Here is a 20,285-nt window from a genome sequence, read left to right on the forward strand (position 1 = left end):
TCACTTTCACGAGATTGTAGTAATACAATGTTCAACTACTTAATACATTGGCTTACACTAGGTTGTGCCTTTATATAAATAAATTACTAAAGAATAATTTTTCACTTCTGTAATCGACTTCTCAAACCCCGGTCTTGTCTGCTTGGTCTGTTGTGCAAGCGTTCCCAGAAGTCTGGTGATGTTGCGCCTCTGGGTTTAGAAACTCTTTGCGAGTCCGAACCGCGTCCCACCGAGGCATTACTATGGCGACGAGAGTGTTTGGTGGAGGTTCTGTCGGTGAAACAACAGGTACGTGCAGTTTTCAACCTTGAAAAGCACCGACATCGTGCAATGAATAAAAACGTGTGTTGTTTATGAGCTACCAGATCGAACCTATATTTTTTTGTTTACACACTAATATTTCCTGAAAGTCGCACGGTTGTAATGAAGTTTGATAACAAGCTAGCTAGCGGTTCCTCTTTGCTAGCTTCCACTTTCTCTTGCTAACCCGTCCCTAGGTAGTTTGCTTATTTTCCAGTGTCAACTGTAGCTGCACATGCACAAAGTTGGCTTGCTAGCCATGTGTCATTTGGTTCTTCTCATTATCCCATGGACAACATTGCATCTTTGAAATGCAAGCATTTACATATCTGATGTGATATGAATTGTGATATTGTTTGCTGTCTTCTTCAGCCCTGTTTTTAATGGAGAAGTGATGGAAGTGGCACACACTGCATCAGAGACATTCACTGACAGTCAAAGGAAGAAGACCCCTCTTCCACTGTGCCGACTGGTGGAGGACAGAAAAAGAAGTCCCTCTAATGTCCCTCATCACCTACTAGAGACCCGTAAGGACCCTTACACTTTAACGATTTGATACATCTCAGTCATATATTTAACGGGCTATGTTCAGTCAAGAAGAAAATGTTTAGGGTAGTAGAGCACTTGGGCTAGTCCTATAATATGCATGCTCATGATGCTATCTGAGTTACCGTTGACTACATTATACAGTGTGTGGCTCCTCAGGCGTTTTGGCTTCTTATATTTTACATTTGAGTCATTTAGCAGATGTTCTTTTCCAGAGCGACTTACAGTAGTGAGTGCATACATTTTCTTTGTACTGGTCCCCCATGGGAATCAGACCAACAACCCTGGCATTGCCATGCTCTACCAATTTGAGCCACCTGGGACTAAGCAGATGGTGAATACATATATCTCTTTTATATTATACTTATACCTTCCAGAAACCTATACCAAACTCAAGAGCAACAGTGCAATCCAAGCAGAACCCTCAGCACTTCACTTCAGTGGGTTTAAACTGGGGAAGGACTATCACAGGAGCCTGGTGAGTGAAGCAATGAGCTCCAGCAATGTGTTGACTGTTCCAAGAGAACAAAAGACAAAGCACTGACTTTTAGATCAGTTGTGCAGTTATATGTACTTCATTTACCAGTACATTATACCCAGGTGTCATGTAATTTAGTCTTTGTTTTAATCTTCCTCAGAAATTGATCAACATATCATCTGAAGTGATCAACATTCACATTATCCCCACCCAAACAAAGCATTTCAAAACAAAATATTTAAAAAAGGTATTTGTTTCTTACTATTTGATGTCAAGTTATGCGTTCCGTCTATAATCTTTGATTCGTATGCGTGTCAGTGTTGATGCTTAATTCCTCCATTTTGATAATCTGTGCAGCATCGTCTTGTCCCTGGACTGTCCTACACAGTGAAGGTACACTTCTGTCCTGACGAATGGCGCTACTTCTACGACTGTATTCGGATTCATTGCAAGGTTGGAATCCAGTGCTATGTTAGTTTCTAATCAAGTTTGCCTGCTGTCATGTCTGACAGTGATCTCTTCAACTTCTACTTCTAATCTATTCAACTGTCACTCAAAATAGGGATTTGCTGTGTTTATGCATCACATGTTGTTTGTTGTCAACATTTCTCCATAGTTGCTGCAAGGTAATCCTGGTCCCAGATCTGTTTGTGCTGTCATGCAAACTTCTAAGGTCATTGTTACTCTGTGGCAAACTGATCTGGGACCAGGGTACTGCTAGAAGGTTCCCTCCTGCTTAGAACTCCGGGAAATTAATGTATCAGGGAGCATTGCTATTCTCTCTCAATGTCTCTCCAGGGGGAAGAGAATTTACAGGTTCCAGTCCATGCCTATCCCATCATCGATGACTTGCTCATCCCAACACACATCACCATACCAGCTGTACCACTGGGCCAAAGGTGAGGTGAGGTGGACATTCGTGTCTCTCTGTGCATCCTTGCCTTTTGAATAGTCTTTCAACCCATCAATGAAACTTTCTACGTGAGTTGCATGGCCACTCATATCCCTTACAGAAAAAACACATCACCTGTGAAATCACGTGTTTTTAGAACACTTCACATATGATCACGTTTCCACATGTGCAGTTTCATGTTATCACATGTTGCTTTAAATGTTGTTACACGTTATCACATTAATTTCGCATAAGATCACATGATACCATGTGTTTTTGGAACACTTCACGTGAAATTAATGTATTTTTTCTGGAAGGGATAGGCAACAACTACAGCCTAGTCTGCTAAGTGCACCAGTTTCTGAATTAGCCTGCCAGATAAACATGATGAGTGGCAACAAAGGTTTGTTTGTGGAATCAACTTATTGTGTTACTATGGTCATGTAACGCATCACAAAAGTTTGTTTTTAATAATCTCTGTTGAAAATAATGATGCGGTGAGCAGTCAATATATTAGAGTCCATTTGCACAGGTAGATAGCTAAGTTCTCTAAGCATGCTGGGATATTTGCTAGGGTCAGTAGTATTTGTCTTGAATATTCAACAATCTTCAGTTAAAACAATACGCTTGGAAAGAGAATACTTTATCGAAATATGAATATTTGTAGGGCCATAGAGATATAATAATTGTTTACATTTTACCGATTGTGACGCAATGTACTTTCCATTATTATTTTTAAGAGGGCATTTTTTTTAATCTCTTGTTGAAAATTATTGTCTTTTGAACTGAGTGGCAGGCTGAATTTGATTTAGCTTTACATTGTAGGCCTCAATTAACATGTAGGCTGTTGTCCCTTTCTCTCTGGGACTGTGCAATATCTGTGCTTGTTATCTTTGACCTTTGACCCGTCTTTGACCTTCCAGTGTCAGCCATGTGATCCCTCTGAGCTGCAGCTGTCCCATTGACTTTGAGTTCCAGGTGCACATCATCCAGCCACACAAGGCCTTCTCTGTCCTGCCCCTGTCAGGTAACTCCAATCAACAGACTTGGTAGCACTTAGGCCACTGAATAAAGTCATAATGTTAGAGTCCTGATGACAGATGATAGAACAAGATAGAAACAACATCTCAGTCAGACAGACACACAGACAGACACACAGACAGACACACAGACAGACAGACAGACAGACAGACAGTGAGTGAGTGAGTGAGTGAGTGAGTGAGTGAGTGAGTGAGTGAGTGAGGATAACCCCTGTATTATTCTATTATCTACAGTTGGAATATATTCTGGGATTAATGTATTAAGCCCATGAGTCTCCTTGCCAGATATGTATCAATTAATTTTTTAGTATTTGACGGTAGGATCATTTGTGGTTTAGTAATAAGGTTCCGGCTATGTTTTTGTGTTAGTTCCTTGAGGTGATTAGTTTAAAATTTGAACCACATAAACATTTTTTTGCTGGCTCCCAGACACCCAGACTCTGCTCTATGAACTCACGTAATATGATTAGCTCATTACCCAGTCGACCTGTGATTCCTTAACACCACCATCATGTCTTGTGTTTGAATTACTGTGGAAAGATGCTGATAGTCTCCAACAGAGCCACCTTGACACAACGCAGTCAGGGAGGGAACTGTGCTGTTTTGTCTCTGGCATTGATGGTGATGCTTTCCAGACAATGAGTGATGCTGGATCTCCGGGGTTATGCAAATAGCCTAGTACTCAGACTGGGTAGAGAGATCTGAAAAAGTGCCTCTATGTTTCCCATGGTTTGAGGGTATCGAAGTGTTGAGTTTAGGTAGGCGTACGTATTGTTTTCCTTTCAAAAATGTATTATTGGTCACATGTACAATTCTGAGTTTGTCAAGACCTAGTCCTTTGTTTGTGTTTGATTCTAGGAGTGATTCCAGCCAATGGGAAGGTGGAGGTGACCGTCACATTCAGGCCGTTCAAGTATGACACCTCCCAGGTCACTCTACAGGTGGTCATCTCCCAGTTCAACTCTAAACCCTATGTCTGCACCATCAGCGGGTCCTCCTCGCCCCTCCTGGCACTCAGGTAATCCAGAACTATTCTTAAATGTTAAAGGTTAATTCATCAAACACTATATTGAATTATGCTATTTTTACCAGGTCACAGTTACAATTATATACATATTTGATATATGGTCAGCAAAGTTCCTGTTTTCTTGGTTTGTATCACATTATTGCTTATTATTTTCTGTCGTTGTGAGTTCCAATGAATGGAAAGCATGTGATTGTTAAGTGGTTACAATATCCTTTTGTAAACAATGCTTACATACGTTTCATAGAGCGAGTGCTATTGTGAGAGAGATCAAGTGCTGCACGTGTACTGTATTGAAGCTCTCTGTCTGCAAACATTTTGAAAATAGAAATTGTACAAACATTTAGAGAGATAAAACTTAACCCTTGCAGAGAAGAACCATACAGTGCATACTGTTCCATTTTCATACATTCAAATGTTTCTCTATTTCTAAGTGTGTATCCACATTAGGAATTTTACGGTTGATAGATACTTGAAAAATTTCCCACCCAAAAATGTATAATGATGTATCATGTTTATCTACATTTATTGAAAATGCACGTACAGGTATATGGTTCTTCTGCACGATTCTAAATATGATGATATCCTTTTTTTCCATTGATTTCTGTTCATGACTAAATTCTTTGTTTCGTCCTGGGCTACAGATGCAAAACCACGCACAGTCATTTATACTGATAAACAGGTTGTTCTTGTTCTTGAGTCTGTATATAAAATATCATTTTTGATTCAGTTCCCATGAGAAAATGGGTGCACTCCATCACTGACAGTGAACAAGTTTTACTCCCCTGTGTTATGACTAAGGGAAGTTAATGATTTATCAAGCAAGGGAACTGCAGTCATATCAAAATGCATTGGTTTCCAATCCATTCACTGTGTGTGCTTTAGATCAAATATTCCCATGGTTACTTCTCCCTGGACCCGCAAGAAAAGTTATGAAGATAAGATTTGAATGAGTTAATGGAAGAATCGGCAGATTGTAGATTTAGAAGGAGCACCTTCCTAATATTGAGTTGCACCCCCTTTTTTATCCTCAGAAAGCCTAAGTTCGTTGTGGCATGGACTACAACGTGTCGAATGTGTTCCACAGGGATGCTGGCCCATGTTGACTCCAATGCTTCCCACAGTTGTGTCAATTTGATTTGATTTGAAGTTGGCAGGATGTCCTTTGGGTGGTGGACCATTCTTGATACACATGGGAAACTGTTGCGCTTGGAAAACCCAGCATTGTTGTAGTTCTTGACACCCTCAAACCGGTGTGCGTGACACCTACTACCGTAACCGTTCAAAGGCCCTTACATCTTTTGTCTTGCCCATTCATTCTCCGAATGGCACACATGTACAATTCATGTCTATATTCTCTCAAGGCTTCAAAATCCTTCCTTAACCTGAAGTTTACACCTCACACAAGTGGTTATGGGCTTAATAAAAGAAGACACCTGTACCATGTGAGGTTATAAAGTTGAAGTGTATTACATTTTGAGTTTGCATCCCGATATTACAGTTTATAAACATCACAGAAGACTGAAATATAACAAAACCGTTTGCCATAGAAACACCGGATTTTCAACAGGTGTTTTTAAATAATGTTTATTAATTATGAAATTATTAAAACATATATTAGTAACATTCCACAGAAGAGGCCACCAGAGGGCAATTTGGTCATTATACTGCAGGAAATGTGCTACATGCATTTATTGGTGTTGTTTCTGACCCAGTCAACAGGAGAAAGACATGGGACACGCAAGAGAAGTTTTGTTTGTTGACAGTCGAGGGCCTCCACCTGTCTCCTTGATACAGCCTCTGACCAAAACCAAGCAGAGGTCAATGCGGACACCTGAAAAGTCAAAGGTACCACAAAGCATTTAACTCCAGATGTACCAAGGGTGCGTTTCCAGAAAGCCTTCTAGCTGACATCACACCTTGTTTATCTTGACAACCCAGCTGCACAGAGATGAAAAGTCATGCTAGAAATAAAGGACAATGGTAGCGACGGGGCTTTCCAGAAACTCACTCCAGTTCATTTAGCAGACTATGCTACGATGTCGATAATGAGGTAATAATATGAATATGAACATATCTTGTGTGTGATTGGTTTTGAATGTTTTCAATAGACTGTAAGGGAGAGAAGAGAGAGTGATGTGAAGCTGAGCCTGAAGACTGCAGTTGATGTGTCCACCCCTGCTGGAGTGGTCAAGATACTGATACAACAGACTGATAAACTGAGCTCTAAAGACCTGAGGGAAGGTACCTGGACAACTTTCACACCAGTAATCAACTTTCACACCAGTAATCAACATACATTAGATTTTCTCTAAGAGATAAGAGAGTGTCATTCAAAAATCACTTAATGTATAGGGGGGAGAAACCCGGTTTGTTGGATGACTTGTTTGCTAGTGTGACTAAAAGCTCTAAGATGATTCAAATTCTGGAATGCTTAATTCATTGCCATTTGGGTCTGCTGCAGACTGTATTTGCTGCTACTAAGTTACATACATATATATATATATATATATATATATATATATTTTACAATTCAGCCATGATGTCCCAACCTAAGCTGGGCCTCCAGACAAGACAGATGAAGGAGGCATTCTTTGAGACCAGGGTTCAACAGGACATCCAGGAGGAGAGAGCCAATCATCTCAGATGGTGAGGAACCATAATTTACTCACGTTAATAATCATAAACAGTGCATTCGGAAAGTATTCCGACCCCTTGACTTTTTCCACATTTTGTTACATTACAGCCTTATTCTGAAATTGATGATTAATTTTTTTTTATTCATCAATCTACACACAATATCCCATAATGACAAAGCAAAAACAGGTTTGAATTTGTTTTTGCAAATGTATAAAAAATATCACATTTACATAAGTATTCAGACCCTTTACTCAGTACTTTGTTGAAGAACCTTTGGCAGCGATTACAGTCTCAATTTTTCTCGGGTATGATGCTACAAGCTTGGCACACCTGTATTTGGAGAGTTTCTGTCACGCGTGCTCCCCCTGTCTGGTGTTCCAGGGCGTCAGGCGGCCCATCATTACACACACCTGACACCATCATTACGTGCATCAGCGCAATTTGGGACTCACCTGGACTCCTTCACTTTGTTGATTTCCCCCTCTATATCTGTCTGTTCCCCAGTTTGTTCCCTTGTCAGCATTAATGTCGTTATGATTTTCATGTCCAGACACTGTCTTGTCTTGTTTCATGTCTGTTTATTAGTTAAATGTTCACTCCCTGTACTTGCTTTTCATCTCCAAGCGTCTGACCTCACAGAATGCTGACACCAAAATTTGAAGCATCAGGGAGTTTTTGTTTTTGTTGGTGACGTTGGGTCCGGGTGCCGCTGCCGGAGCAGCCTGGGGTGCCTCAGTTGGCTTGTTGGGCTTCCACGCCTTAGCTGGCTCGAGAGGTTCCCTTGCCTTGGTTGGCTCAGCAGGCTTCTATCCCACATCATGTCTCACCCGGCTCGTTGGGCTCCCACACCTCGGCCGACTCTTCAGACTTCCACTCATCAGCTGGCTTGTCAGGTTCGCCCAGGTGGGATGTCGGGTGGCGCCACTAGGGGGGGGGGAGTACTGTCAAACCTTCTCTCGCTCCCCCTCTCTGGCGCTCGAGGATGCAAGGCGGCCCATCATTACGCACACCTGTCACTATCATTGCATGTATCAGCGCAATATTGGACTCACCTGGACCCCATCACTTAGTTTATTGCCCTCTCTCTATTTGTCTGTTCCTCAGTTTGTTCCCCGTGTCAGCATTAATGTTATGTTTTTGATGTCCAGACGGTGTCCTGCCTTGTTTCATGTCTGTTTATTAATTAGATGTTCACTCCCTGTACTTGCTTCCTGTCTCCAAGCGTTTGTCCTCACAGTTTTTCCCATTCTTCTCTGCAGATCCTCTCAAGCACTGTCGGGTTGAATGGGGAGCGTCGCAGCACAGCTGTTTTCAGGTCTCTCCAGAGATATTAGATCAGGTTCAAATCCGGGCTCTGGCTGGGCCACTCAAAGACATTCAGAGACGTGTCCTGAAGCCACTCTAGCACTGTCTTGGCTGTGTGCTTAGGGTCGTTGCCCTGTTGGAAGATGAACCTTCGCCAATGTCTGAGGTCCTGAGCGCTCTGGAGCAGGTTTTCATCAAGGATCTCTATGTACTTTGCTCCGTTCATATTTCACTCAATCCTGACTAGTCTCCCAGTCCCTGCTGCTGAAAAACATCCCCACAGCTTGATGCTGCTACCACTATGCCTACCACTTGTCCTTCTGTAAGGTTCTCCCATCTCCACAGAGGAATTCTTGAGCTCTTTCAGAGTGACAATCAAGTTCTTGGTCACCTACCTGGCCAAGGCCCTTCTTCCACGATTGCTCAGTTTGGCCGGGAAGCCAGCTCTAGGAAGGGTCTTGGTGGTTCCAAACTTCTTCAATTTAAGAATGATAGAGGCCACTGTGTTCTTGGGGACCTTCAATGCTGCAGACATTTTTTGGTACCCTTCCACAGATCTGTGTCTTGACATAATCCTATCTCTGAGCTTTATGGACAATTCCTTTGACCTCATAGCTTGGTTTTTGCACTGTCAACTGTGGGACCTTTAATAGACAGGTGTGTGCCTTTCGATTGATGAGGGAAAAATGTATTCATAATGTATTCATAATCAATTTTAGAATAAGGCTGTAACGTAACAAAATGTGCAAAAGTCAAGGGGTCTGAATAATTTCCGAATGCCGTGTACAGTCATGGCCAGAGGTTTTGAGAATGACACAAATATTAATTTTCACAAAGTCTGCTTTCTCAGTTTGTATGATGGCAATTTGCATATACTCCAGAATGTTATGAAGAGTGGTCAGATGAATTGCAATTATTTGCAAAGTCCCTCTTTGCCATGCAAATGAACTGAATCCCCCAAAAACATTTCCACTGAATTTCAGCCCTGCCACAAAAGGACCAGCTGACATCATGTCAGTGATTCTCTCGTTAACACAGGTGTGAGTGTTGACGAGGACAAGGCTGGAGATCACTCTGTCGTGCTGATTGAGCTCGAATAACAGACTGGAAGCTTCAAAAGGAGGGTGGTGCTTGGAATCATTGTTCTTCATCTGTCAACCATGGTTACCTGCAAGGCAACACGTGCCGTCATCATTGCTTTGCACAAAAAGGGCTTCACAGGCAAGGATATTGCTGCCAGTAAGATTGCACCTAAATCAACCATTTATCAGATCATCAAGAACTCAAGAGAGCGGTTCAATTGTTGTGAAGAAGGCTTCAGGGCGCCCAAGTAATTCCAGCAAGCGCCAGGACCGTCTCCTGAAGTTGATTCAGCTGCGGGATCGGGGCACCACCAGTACAGAGCTTGCTCAGGAATGGCAGCAGGCAGATGTGAGTGCATCTGCACGCACAGTGAGGCAAAGACTTTTGGAGGATGGCCTGGTTTCAAGAAGGGCAGCAAAGAAGCCACTTCTCTCCAGGAAAAACATCAGGGACAGACTGATATTCTGCAAAAGGTACAGGGATTGGACTGCTGAGAACTAGGGTAAAGTCATTTTCTCTGATGAATCCCCTTTCCGATTTGTTTGGGGCATCCAGAAAAAAGCTTGTCCAGAGAAGACAAGGTGAGGGCTACCATCTGTCCTGTGTCATGCCAACAGTAAAGCATCCTGAGACCATTCATGCGTGGGGTTGCTTCTCAGCCAAGGGAGTGGGCTCACTCACAATTTTGCCTAAGAACACAGCCATGAATAAAGAATGGTACCAACACATCCTCAAAGAGCAACTTCTCCCAACCATCCAGGAACAGTTTGGTGACGAACAATGCCTTTTCCAGCATGATGGAGCACCTTGCCATAAGGCAAAAGTGATAACTAAGTGGCTCGAGGAACAAAACATATTTTGGGTCCATGGCCAGGAAACTCCCCAGACCTTAATTCCATTGAGAACTTGTGGTCAATCCTCAAGAGGCGGGTGGACAAACAAAACCACACAAATTCTGACAATCTCCAAGCATTGATTATGCAAGAATGGGCTGCCATCAGTCAGGATATGGCCCAGAAGTTAATTGACAGCATGCCAGGGCGGATTGCAGAGGTCTTGAAAAAGAAGGGTCAACACTGCAAATATTGACTCTGCATCAACTTCATGTAATTGTGAATAAAAGCCTTTGACACTTATGAAATGCTTGTAATTATACTTCAGTATTCCATAGTAACGTCTGACAAAAATATCTACAGACACTGAGGCAGCAGACTCTGTGAAAATTAATATTTGTGTCATTCTCAAAACTTTTGGCCATGACTGTAGATTACCGTATCTATGATTATGTACTAAATGTCATAGGTCATTCAAAGTGTACTGTAGATAAATGTCTTTTTGATTAAGGCAAGTTCACCTTGGGAAGGACCCTGTCTCGACACAGACCAAAATGCAGGTTTTGGAGGAGAGAGATGTTGCAGATTATGAATATATGGTAAGATTTGTAACTTATCATGATAGTCATAATAAACATAAAACACTGTTGCTGTATGTTGTATATCCGACATATTTCATGTTTTCCTCTGCTCTGGCTCTGTTTTCTCATCACTTGGGCAACCAGTTTTTCTCCGGTTTGCATACCATATTGTTACTATGTTTTATATACACATTACCAAAAGTATGTAGACACCAACTATATTTAGAGTTTTATTGAGAACAGCCAGTAAATGTATAAGTAGTAACTTTTCCTTAGATATACAACATGAGGCTGTAATGTCAGATGGAGCTGCTGCTATTGCTGTTTCTTCTAAAGAGGAACAGATGACAGATCTCTCTCAGGACACTTAAAAGCACTTCCTCTCCCCTCTCTCTGTTTATTGGCTGTATTTACTGTGTTCTTTACAGGCCACCATTGTTTTTAGAGAGGCCAACCACTCCACTTGGGGATTGGATAAACTCCTTTCAAGTGTTTTCTCTGGAATCTGGAGCTCAGGCCAGAAACCGAAACAGCCTTTACATCTCTTCCCTATGCCTTCTGCTGATCTGTGTTTCATACATTTATGTAACAGAGGTAGTTTAGTGACCTTTCTAGTGTGATGATCAGTAACCTCAGCTGAGACTTGAAGAGTTGCATTGGCTCCCAGAGCAAATGTCTAGGCGTTTGGCTTAGTGGGCTAATGCATTCTCCCGGGATTGATCCCTGTTAGTCACACTTGCTCGTATTCTAAACATGACGAACCCCCGTCTTAATTGAACGTCCGTCTTAATTCCAGGTTAGAAAAGGAGAGGTGAGGGAGGAGAGGGACTTTGCTCGAGGCCAACCTAAGCTCTCTACCAGACGGGTCCTGCGTAACACAGGCCAGGTAAGCATGTCGAAGTCAAAACGGACCTGTTTGCCTTTAAAATGGCATCAAATGGAATGGATATAGCTCCCCCCCCCAAGTATGAGAGCTGCTTGTTTCCATTTTCTTTTTCACAATCAAAACGTCTGTTCTGTTTGTACCTTCCAGGCACCGGTGGGCACGCCTTCCTTCCGCATGTACTCCAGCAGTCATCTGGAGATTAGGCAGAGAGCTCTGAGGCTCTTCCAGCAGGCAGCCCTCAAGGTACAGTACTTAGCCCTCTCTCTTTCACTCTATTGGCCCTGTAGGCATAGAGTGCCTCATTCCAGCCCACTCAACACAATGGTTTTTCACTCTCAAGCCAAAACCACAAGCCAAAACCCTGTGTGATGGTGTGTATACTCTTTATGATAACGATCTTAAGCCATACCATAAGATGGTGTAGTAGTAGTTTTGTAGTGGGGCACAGTCCAGTCTAATGAAAGTAGTAAGAAGCTAAGAATAGACATTCTCTGTAGTATGTCTGGGATGGGAATTCCTAAGGTCAGTTATATTTAATGATGTGGCCTACATTTGAATAAGTTCAACCAAATGCCAAACTGTAAAACCAGTATGTTATACAATACCTTATAGGTAGTTGGAAAGCTGACAATGTCCATGTCCTGGTTCTCTTTAATATCATATTTCTCCCAAAGCATACTTGAAAATATTTAGTTTTTTTGTATTTATATCATTCTCTATTTGAGCAAGAAAGATGTGTGGCAACAGATGTCATACAGCACGAAGAGGGTTTACTTATAAACATGCATAACCTTTCGAAACAACACAACTTCTAAGTGAGTGCACCATGTGTTTCAGGTGGTGATTCAATGTCGTGTGAACAACAGACTGGTCTCGTTGAGGAGGCTGACTCGAAGCTTGAAGCGCCTGTCCATAGGAGTAAGAGGTATTGCACTGTTGAGACCCCAAAGGGCAAACGTGTTCTCTATTTGACACAGGCATATGATCAAAATACATATCTGAACGATGCAGCACACACATTTGTTGTGCCAAAATAAAAATCTATCTTAAAGTTATTTTACCCCCAAGTCATTGTGATGTTGGAAGCGAGCAAGATGCATGCATTTTTCTGTTTCAGTTGAGGAGGAGACCTTTCATCTCCCGAAGATCTCACCAGACAGCGTGATTCCGTTCACATTCCCTATCTTCTCCCTTCCTAACCAGTCTGATGAACTGGTAAGTGCAGTGCCCTTTGATAAAAAGCCATCTTGTTCTTGTGTGGACTACTTGCAAAGAAGGAACACTGATTTGATTTGCCCAGTAGCTTGTATTCATTGAAATGATTTAGTGAAAATGACAATAACGTAGTTTTGGCCTTGTACTTTATGCCCAGGCTCCCAATGCATTGGGTGCCGTCCCTGTTAGGCCTATTGAGGTCCTGGTCAAACGACACACTCCATTCTTCAATCTGAAGGTAAATAAAGAATCATTGATATTGCTTCTACATTGTAGCACTAACAACTAGCCATTTTTGCCTTTCTGTCACGGCTGATGATGACAGGGATTTTGCTTGGAAATTGTACAGTAACATGCTCACTTGTGTCCCATTACGTGTGTTGTTTTTCAAGGTTCCCCAGCACTACAAGTTAATGGGGTACCAGCCTGTTTCGGCCTTTGAGGCTGCTGCTAGCTACATTCCCCCAACCCAGCCCAGGACGCTATGCACTGGGGCACAGGTGAGCCAAGAGACAACTCACCAGCAACACTGTGGGACACTTACATTGGTGGTGTGTAATACACAGATCCATTTATACAAAAGCAAATAAATCAAAGTCAATCTTTTAAGCCTTTTATGAGATGATAAACAAGTGATAAAACATAAACAATGTAATAGAACAGCAATAACCCTGAGAACGGAGAATGGTTCGATTGATTACTTAATGGTGTCACTGTCACTAGGATCTGCTCTGCTACTCTGACATCCAATAGCGTGTTTGTATTTGCTCAAACTGATACAGCAATAACCTCATTGTTTATGTAATCCAGCCATTAAAAAAAAAAAAAATCCTATAGTTTCCCATGGTTGACAAGACCATGACAAGATGACCATTGACCACCCTTCCCATAGCTCATGGTCCCCACTTAGCTCTCATCATACAAGCACTTACTCATTTATGGACAGCTCTCCATAGCAAACTCTTTACCACAACATTACTTATTATAGAAACATCCTACAACTGTCAGATCTGATCTTACTTTAGGACAACGTCAAGTAGGATTTTTGCAATTGCAGAACTAGAGCTTCTAACTGATTGGCCCCATCTCATTGATATGATTTTGATAGTATATCTCTGCTCTTGCCAGCATGGCTGTTATACAAGACTGATATATCTTTTACATTTTTTTTCTCTGCTGGATCATATTCATTAGGAAACACTGTAGGAAAACATTTTGTAACGGCAAACAAAAATGTATGTTTGGTATTGAACATGTTTAGGTCGTCTCTCCTGTTTCAGTCTTTCCTTCAGTTTCCTAATGTACTGGTTGCTTGTGTGGTTGTGTCCCTGTCTGTCAGGATGAATTGTTGCCCAGAGTGATCCGTTCTCCCTCGGGGTGTGCAGTGGCCAAGCCAGAGGGCGAGGAGGATGTGGAGCAAGAGGACGAGTGTCCCAGTCTGAGCTTCACGGCCCCCACCGCCCTGCTGAAGCCTCCCTACGCCCACCCCCTCAGAATCTTTGTAAGGCAATATCACAGAATATGATAGAACACATGTATTTATTTATTTACAGTATATCAGTGGAGGCTAGTGGGAGGCGCTATAGGAGGACGGGCTCAGTGTAATGGCTGGAATGGAATATATGGAACGGTATGAAACACATCAAATATGTGGAAACCACTTGTTTGAGTCCGTTCCACTTTTTCTATTCCATTCCAGCCATTACAACAACCCAGTCCTCCTATAGCTCCTCCCACCAGCCTCCACTGCTGTATATATATAAATGTGTTCTATTTTACATATCTACAGTATGGACCACATCTATGTCATATCTCTAGTAATAATGATTGGTGTTACTATCATGCATAGTGTTGGAATCGCTGTCCCGATGATTCCCACAACAGCTGTTCCTCTTCTCAATAGTGGAATCATTGACTGGGCCTGAGAATATCGATAATTGTGAATAATTGTACACTGTTCATGTTCCATGCTGGACTTTGTTCTGCTCTGTAGAACCCAGCCCCCGGTCTCCATGCCTTCAAAGCAGACCCCCTCTACCTAGAGTGTGATCTGGAGTTCCACCTGTGTCCACTGCCCCGGTACACCATCCCAAAGCCCTCTGTGTTTGGAATGCACACCCCCAGCACTCAGAAGAGATTTTTGGACCGAACAGTAAGTCTCTTTCATGTCAACAGGAGTTATTAATAAAACATTATTTTTTTTTTACATATTTGTGTACTAGCATTGCATTTCTATGTAATTAAAATAGAATAGAATAGAATACCTTGAATGTTCCCACAATATGGAAATTTGTAGTAATTGAAACTAAAGCCAAAGCCGTTTTTACAACAATTACACTGTGTTCTTTATCCTGATCAAATTGCAGGATGTGATCCGAGGTGTGATGACCTGGAAGAAGTTCCCATCGGCTGCCCTGGCCGCTCTGTCCAACACTCCCACACTCACCAGTAGCTGGGCCCCGCGCGTGTAAGGCTCCAGTAACACAGCTTTATAGGGCTGTCTACCATTCACACCACACATACAGCTGCATAGAGAGACCGCTGAAGTGACTTAACGAATCATTATGTACTAACTCATCTATACTATGTGTTCTTGAGCAAACAGTACAAAGTATAGGCTGTTGTTCTTCACACACAACTGAACACTTTTCTTATTAGCTTATCTTGTTTGATCATCTTGTTTGACCAGCCAAGGTGTCATGGTACTGGGATGCTATGGTTAGGTAGATAGCACAGGAGGTTGGTGGCACCTTAATTGGGGAGAATGGGCTCGTGGGAATTCCAGGAGTAGAATCAGTGGAATGGTATCAAAAACATCAAACACATGGTTTCCATGGCTTCCAGGTGTTTGATGCCATTCCGTTTGCTCTGTTCTGGCCATTATTATGAGCCGTTCTCCCCTCAGCAGCCTCCTGGGGGAGATAGTTAATTAGGGTGGTTTGCTATTATATTCAGATTGTCCATTGATTACAGAACTTCAATGAAGGCACTGCACGCAACCAGTAAGGTCTTGTACCAACACAGCACTTAAAAAACCTCCTACCCTTCCTCAGAGCATTTGACTTGACGAACGTGGAAAAATCTTTTGCTCCTTGGGAAGTACACTGTAAGTTATAAACACGTCCTCTCACTGTCAACTGCGTTTATTTTCAGCAAACTTAACATGTGTAAATATTTGTATGAAAATAACAAGATTCAAACACAGACATAAACTGAACATGTTCCACAAACATGTGACTAACAGAAATGGAATAATGTGTCCCTGAACAAAGGGGGGTTTCAAAATCAAAAGTAACAGTCAGTATCTGGTGTGGCCACCAGCTGCATTAAGTACTGCAGTGCATTTCCTCATGGACTGCACCAGATTTTCCAGTTCTTGCTACCCCACTCTTCCACCAAGGCACCTGCAAGTTCCCGGACATTTCTGGGGGGGAATGGCCCGAGCCCTCACCCTCCGATCCAACAGGTCCCAGACATGTTCAATGTGATTGAGATCCGGGCTCTTCGCTGGTCATGGCAGAACACTGATATTCCTGTCTTGCAGGAAATCACGCACAGAACGGGCAGTATGGCTGGTGACATTGTCATGCTGGAGGGTCATGTCAGGATGAGCCTTCAGGAAGGGTACCACATGAGGGAGGAGGATGTCTTCCCTGTAATGCACAGCGTTGAGATTGCCTGCAATGACAACAAGCTCAGTCCGATGATGCTGTGAAACACCGCCCCAGACCATGACAGACCCTCCACCTCCAAATCGATCCTGCTCCAGAGTACAGGCCTCGGTGTAACACTCATTCCTTCGACAATAAATGCAAATCCAACCATCACCTCTGGTGAGACAAAACCGCGACTCGTCAGTGAAGAGCACTTTTTGCCAGTCCTGTCTGGTCAGCGACGGTGGGTTTGTGCCCATAGGAATGTTGTTGCCAGTGATGTCTGGTGAGGACCTGCCTTACAGCAGGCTTACAAGCCCTCAGTCCAGCCTCTCTCAGCCTATTGCAGACAGTCTGAGCACTGATGGAGGGATTGTGCATTCCTAGTGTAACTCGGGCGGTTGTTGTTGCCATCCTGTACCTGTCCCACAGGTGTGATGTTCGGATGTACCGATTGTGGTCTGCCACTGCGAGGACGATTAGCTGTCCGTCCTCTCCCTGTAGTGCTGTCTTAGGCGTCTCACAGTACAGACATGGCAATTTATTGCCCTGGCCACATCTGCAGTCCTCATGCCTCCTTGCAGCATGCCTAAGGCACGCTCACACAGATGAGCAGGGAATCTGGGCATCTTTCTTTTTCCAGAGTCAGTAGAAAGGCCTCTTTAGCGACCTAAGTTTTCATAACTGTGACCTTAATTGCCTACCGTCTGTAAGCTGTTAGTGTCCTAACGACCGTTACACAGGTGCATGTTCATTAATTGTTTATGGGTCATTGAACAAGCATGAGAAACAGTGTTTAAACCCTTTACAATGAAGATCTGTAAAGTTATTTTCATTTTTACGAATTAGCTTTGAAAGACAGGGTCCTGAAAAAGGGACATTTCTTTTTTTGCTGAGTTTAGGCCATCCACAAACTTCCTCCAGCTGGCTCAGTGTGTTTGTGTGTCCACTTCTTCAAATCAAATCAAATGTATTTGACACATACACATGGTTAGCAGATGTTAATGCGAGTGTAGCGAAATGCTTGTGCTTCTAGTTCCGACAATGCAGTAATAACCAACGAGAAATCTAACTAACAATTCCAAAACTACTACCTTATACACACAAGTGTAAAGGGATAAAGAATATGTACATACAGATATATGAATGAGTGATGGTACAGAACAGCATAGGAACATCTTCCAAGGATGTTCTTGCTGGCTTCATCTCTGCCTCCAGATCATTTGAATGGCTAATCCTAAACTGTAGCACATTAACTACAGATCCAGACCAGTGCAAGTCTCACAGACAGACTGATGAATGGAAACACAGTGATTTACTTAATATTTACAGGGTGAGGGGGGACCGGTACTCTGTTCCCTTGTGTAAGATCTATGGCCATGGTGCAGACTCCTTTCTGGAATCCATTCCAATGCCAGGGTTACTAACAGCCAGCGCTATATCCTCTGCTTTGTTGAAGTAGTGTCCAAACAAGTCCAAGTGAAATGTTGCCTATACAGGTAGGCCTCTACACCAAACCATAGGACTGCCTAGTCATCTGACGTGAAGATATTGGAAACATCAACAGAATGTTATTCTGTATGTTTATACTCGGCTGTACAAGATGGGCTGAAATTGTGTTTTCTGTATAAAGTTGAGATAATTGACTGACTCAATGACTCAACTCTGTGTACCAGTCCTTTAATGGTCTACCAGTCTCTATCACCTGACTGTGTGTTCCACCAGGTCTGACCCCTTCAACAGTGACATACTGCCCACCCTGGCGCCCACAGCTCTGAATGGCCTTCCAGAAGATATGACAGAGGAGCTACTGGATGGACAGTAAGCACTAACACACGCTGACAGACAGACGGACTGAAAGTAACAGGTATCCATTTCAGAGGGTTTGTGTGACTGATGTGTTTTACCAGATCTGAAAGCACGGGAGTATCTCTCACGCCTGAGATGATCCGAGCCGAGTTTCCCCTGCCAGAGAATGTACCTTCCACTCCCAGACAGCTGAAAGACGACAGCTTTAAAGATGACAGCAGGTATACTGTTCCACACACACACACACACACACACACACACACACACACACACACACACACACACACACACACACACACACACTGCAGGACTAGGAGCATCATACATCTGTGTTTCCACTAAATTAACCTCTAATCCCTATGAGGAATACTGGCATTTAATTTAGCCTACAACTCAATCATTGTGTCTTCCCTTGAGTCCTTGCCAATTGTCATCAATCAATAACTTGAATTAGCATTTTGGTCACGCACTCCATTTTCTGTTTCTTCCTTCATGTTTGGTTTGTCATTATCTCTGTACATCTACTGACGGTGTGGCATGCTAATTGTTTGTAATTCTATTTGTCAACAATCATATTATAATCAAATGATCTCTTCTAATTTGGCTAAAATAATGACGTTACATCAGCATGACGCAGAGATAGTAAGTCGCTTTGGACAAAAGCGTCTGCTAAATGGGATATATAAGAGACACAGAATTAGAATGCTGTTGCTGTACTACTGTCCCCTTGTGGCCAGGTTGGGATTGTAAAAGAGGATGTTTGATGAAGGTAAGATAAAGGTGGAGATAACAACAGCTCATTGTGCTTCTCCTCCACTAGTTCCCTGAGTCCCTGTAAAACTCCCCAGATGATGCCTCTCAGTACAGCAAACATCTCCAGGTGAAAACAACACAACACCTATCCCTTCCAGTCAACATCAACTACTAACACAGACTCACACACGCACAAACACACACACATTTCTTCCCCTCTCTCTCTCTCTCTCTCTCTCTCTCTCTCTCTCTCTCTCTCTCTCTCTTTCTAATCTAAGACATATCTCTTTTTTATGTAATGGAAGATTTCAAAACCAAAAACAATAGGTATGATTATTCATATTTGTAAAACATTTACTCATATCTTCTACAGGGAATCAAGAGAGCAGCAGCTGGAGATGTTTCTGAAGTCTCAGACCAATAGACTTGGTGCCAAGGTGATGGCGCGACTCAACCACCTGAATATTGTGGGCAAGACTAATTCACCCTCTACACCAGAGAATAAATAGTGCTATATTTGTTATGAGGCACTAAGGTTGATGCAGGAAATGTCAGATTACAGTACCAACATACATTGACTGATATATTTCATATAATACATTTCACTGTAAAATATCATTACTGTAGCTGTGCTATTGTATAGTTACCACACTGATGCTGTGCCCATCATCTTGCATTGACACTGACCAATTCATCCAAGGACATTTTCATTTAAAACAGTCTTTATGTACTTTAAATTTTGGCTTCTTGTTTCATTTAATTAATGACAGGCCTTTCTGGCAAATAAAATAATTGATAAAGGAATGATTCCAAATGAATACCTGTGTGTCACGGATCCACAGTTAAAGCAATCTCTATTGCACTCCACACTGCTCTTTCTCACCTGGCCAAAAGGAACACCTATGTGAGAATGCTATTCATTGACTACAGCTCAGTGTTTAACACCATAGTGCACTCCCAGCTCATCATTAAACTAAGGATCCTGGGATTAAACCCCTCCCTCTGCAATTGGACCCTGGACTTTCTGAATGGCCGCCCCCAGGTGGTGAGGGTAGGCAAAAACACAAACGCCATGCTGAACCTCAACACGTGCCCCTCAGGCGTGCCTGCTTAGTCTCCTCCTGCACTCCCTGTTCACCCATAACTGCGTGGCCACGCACGACTCAAACATCTTCATTAAGTTAGCCGATGACACAAAGGATCGTGGTAGGCCTGATCACTGACGACGATGAGACAGTCTACAGGGA

The 20,285-nt window shown here is 42.7% G+C and overlaps 1 protein-coding gene across 1 annotated transcript; it reads left to right on the top strand.

Moving 5' to 3' along the window:
• The first annotated feature begins 198 nt into the window (after positions 1-198).
• On the top strand, positions 199-19,833 carry cfap221 (cilia and flagella associated protein 221). The gene is made up of 25 exons (XM_064967303.1): positions 199-288; positions 673-827; positions 1,224-1,324; positions 1,485-1,571; positions 1,682-1,777; positions 2,123-2,223; positions 3,140-3,243; positions 4,115-4,274; positions 5,996-6,128; positions 6,392-6,524; positions 6,818-6,929; positions 10,653-10,740; positions 11,519-11,608; positions 11,756-11,851; positions 12,446-12,533; positions 12,726-12,823; positions 12,981-13,061; positions 13,216-13,323; positions 14,163-14,324; positions 14,817-14,975; positions 15,190-15,290; positions 18,202-18,297; positions 18,387-18,506; positions 19,106-19,165; positions 19,412-19,833. The coding sequence occupies exons 2-25, from the start codon at positions 695-697 to the stop codon at positions 19,545-19,547; spliced, it is 2,643 nt and encodes an 880-aa protein (XP_064823375.1). The 5' UTR covers positions 199-288; positions 673-694; the 3' UTR covers positions 19,548-19,833.
• The last annotated feature ends 452 nt before the right edge of the window (positions 19,834-20,285 follow it).

This window comes from Oncorhynchus masou, chromosome 6 (assembly GCF_036934945.1).
Source record: "Oncorhynchus masou masou isolate Uvic2021 chromosome 6, UVic_Omas_1.1, whole genome shotgun sequence".
Classification (NCBI taxonomy): Eukaryota; Metazoa; Chordata; class Actinopteri; order Salmoniformes; family Salmonidae; genus Oncorhynchus; species Oncorhynchus masou.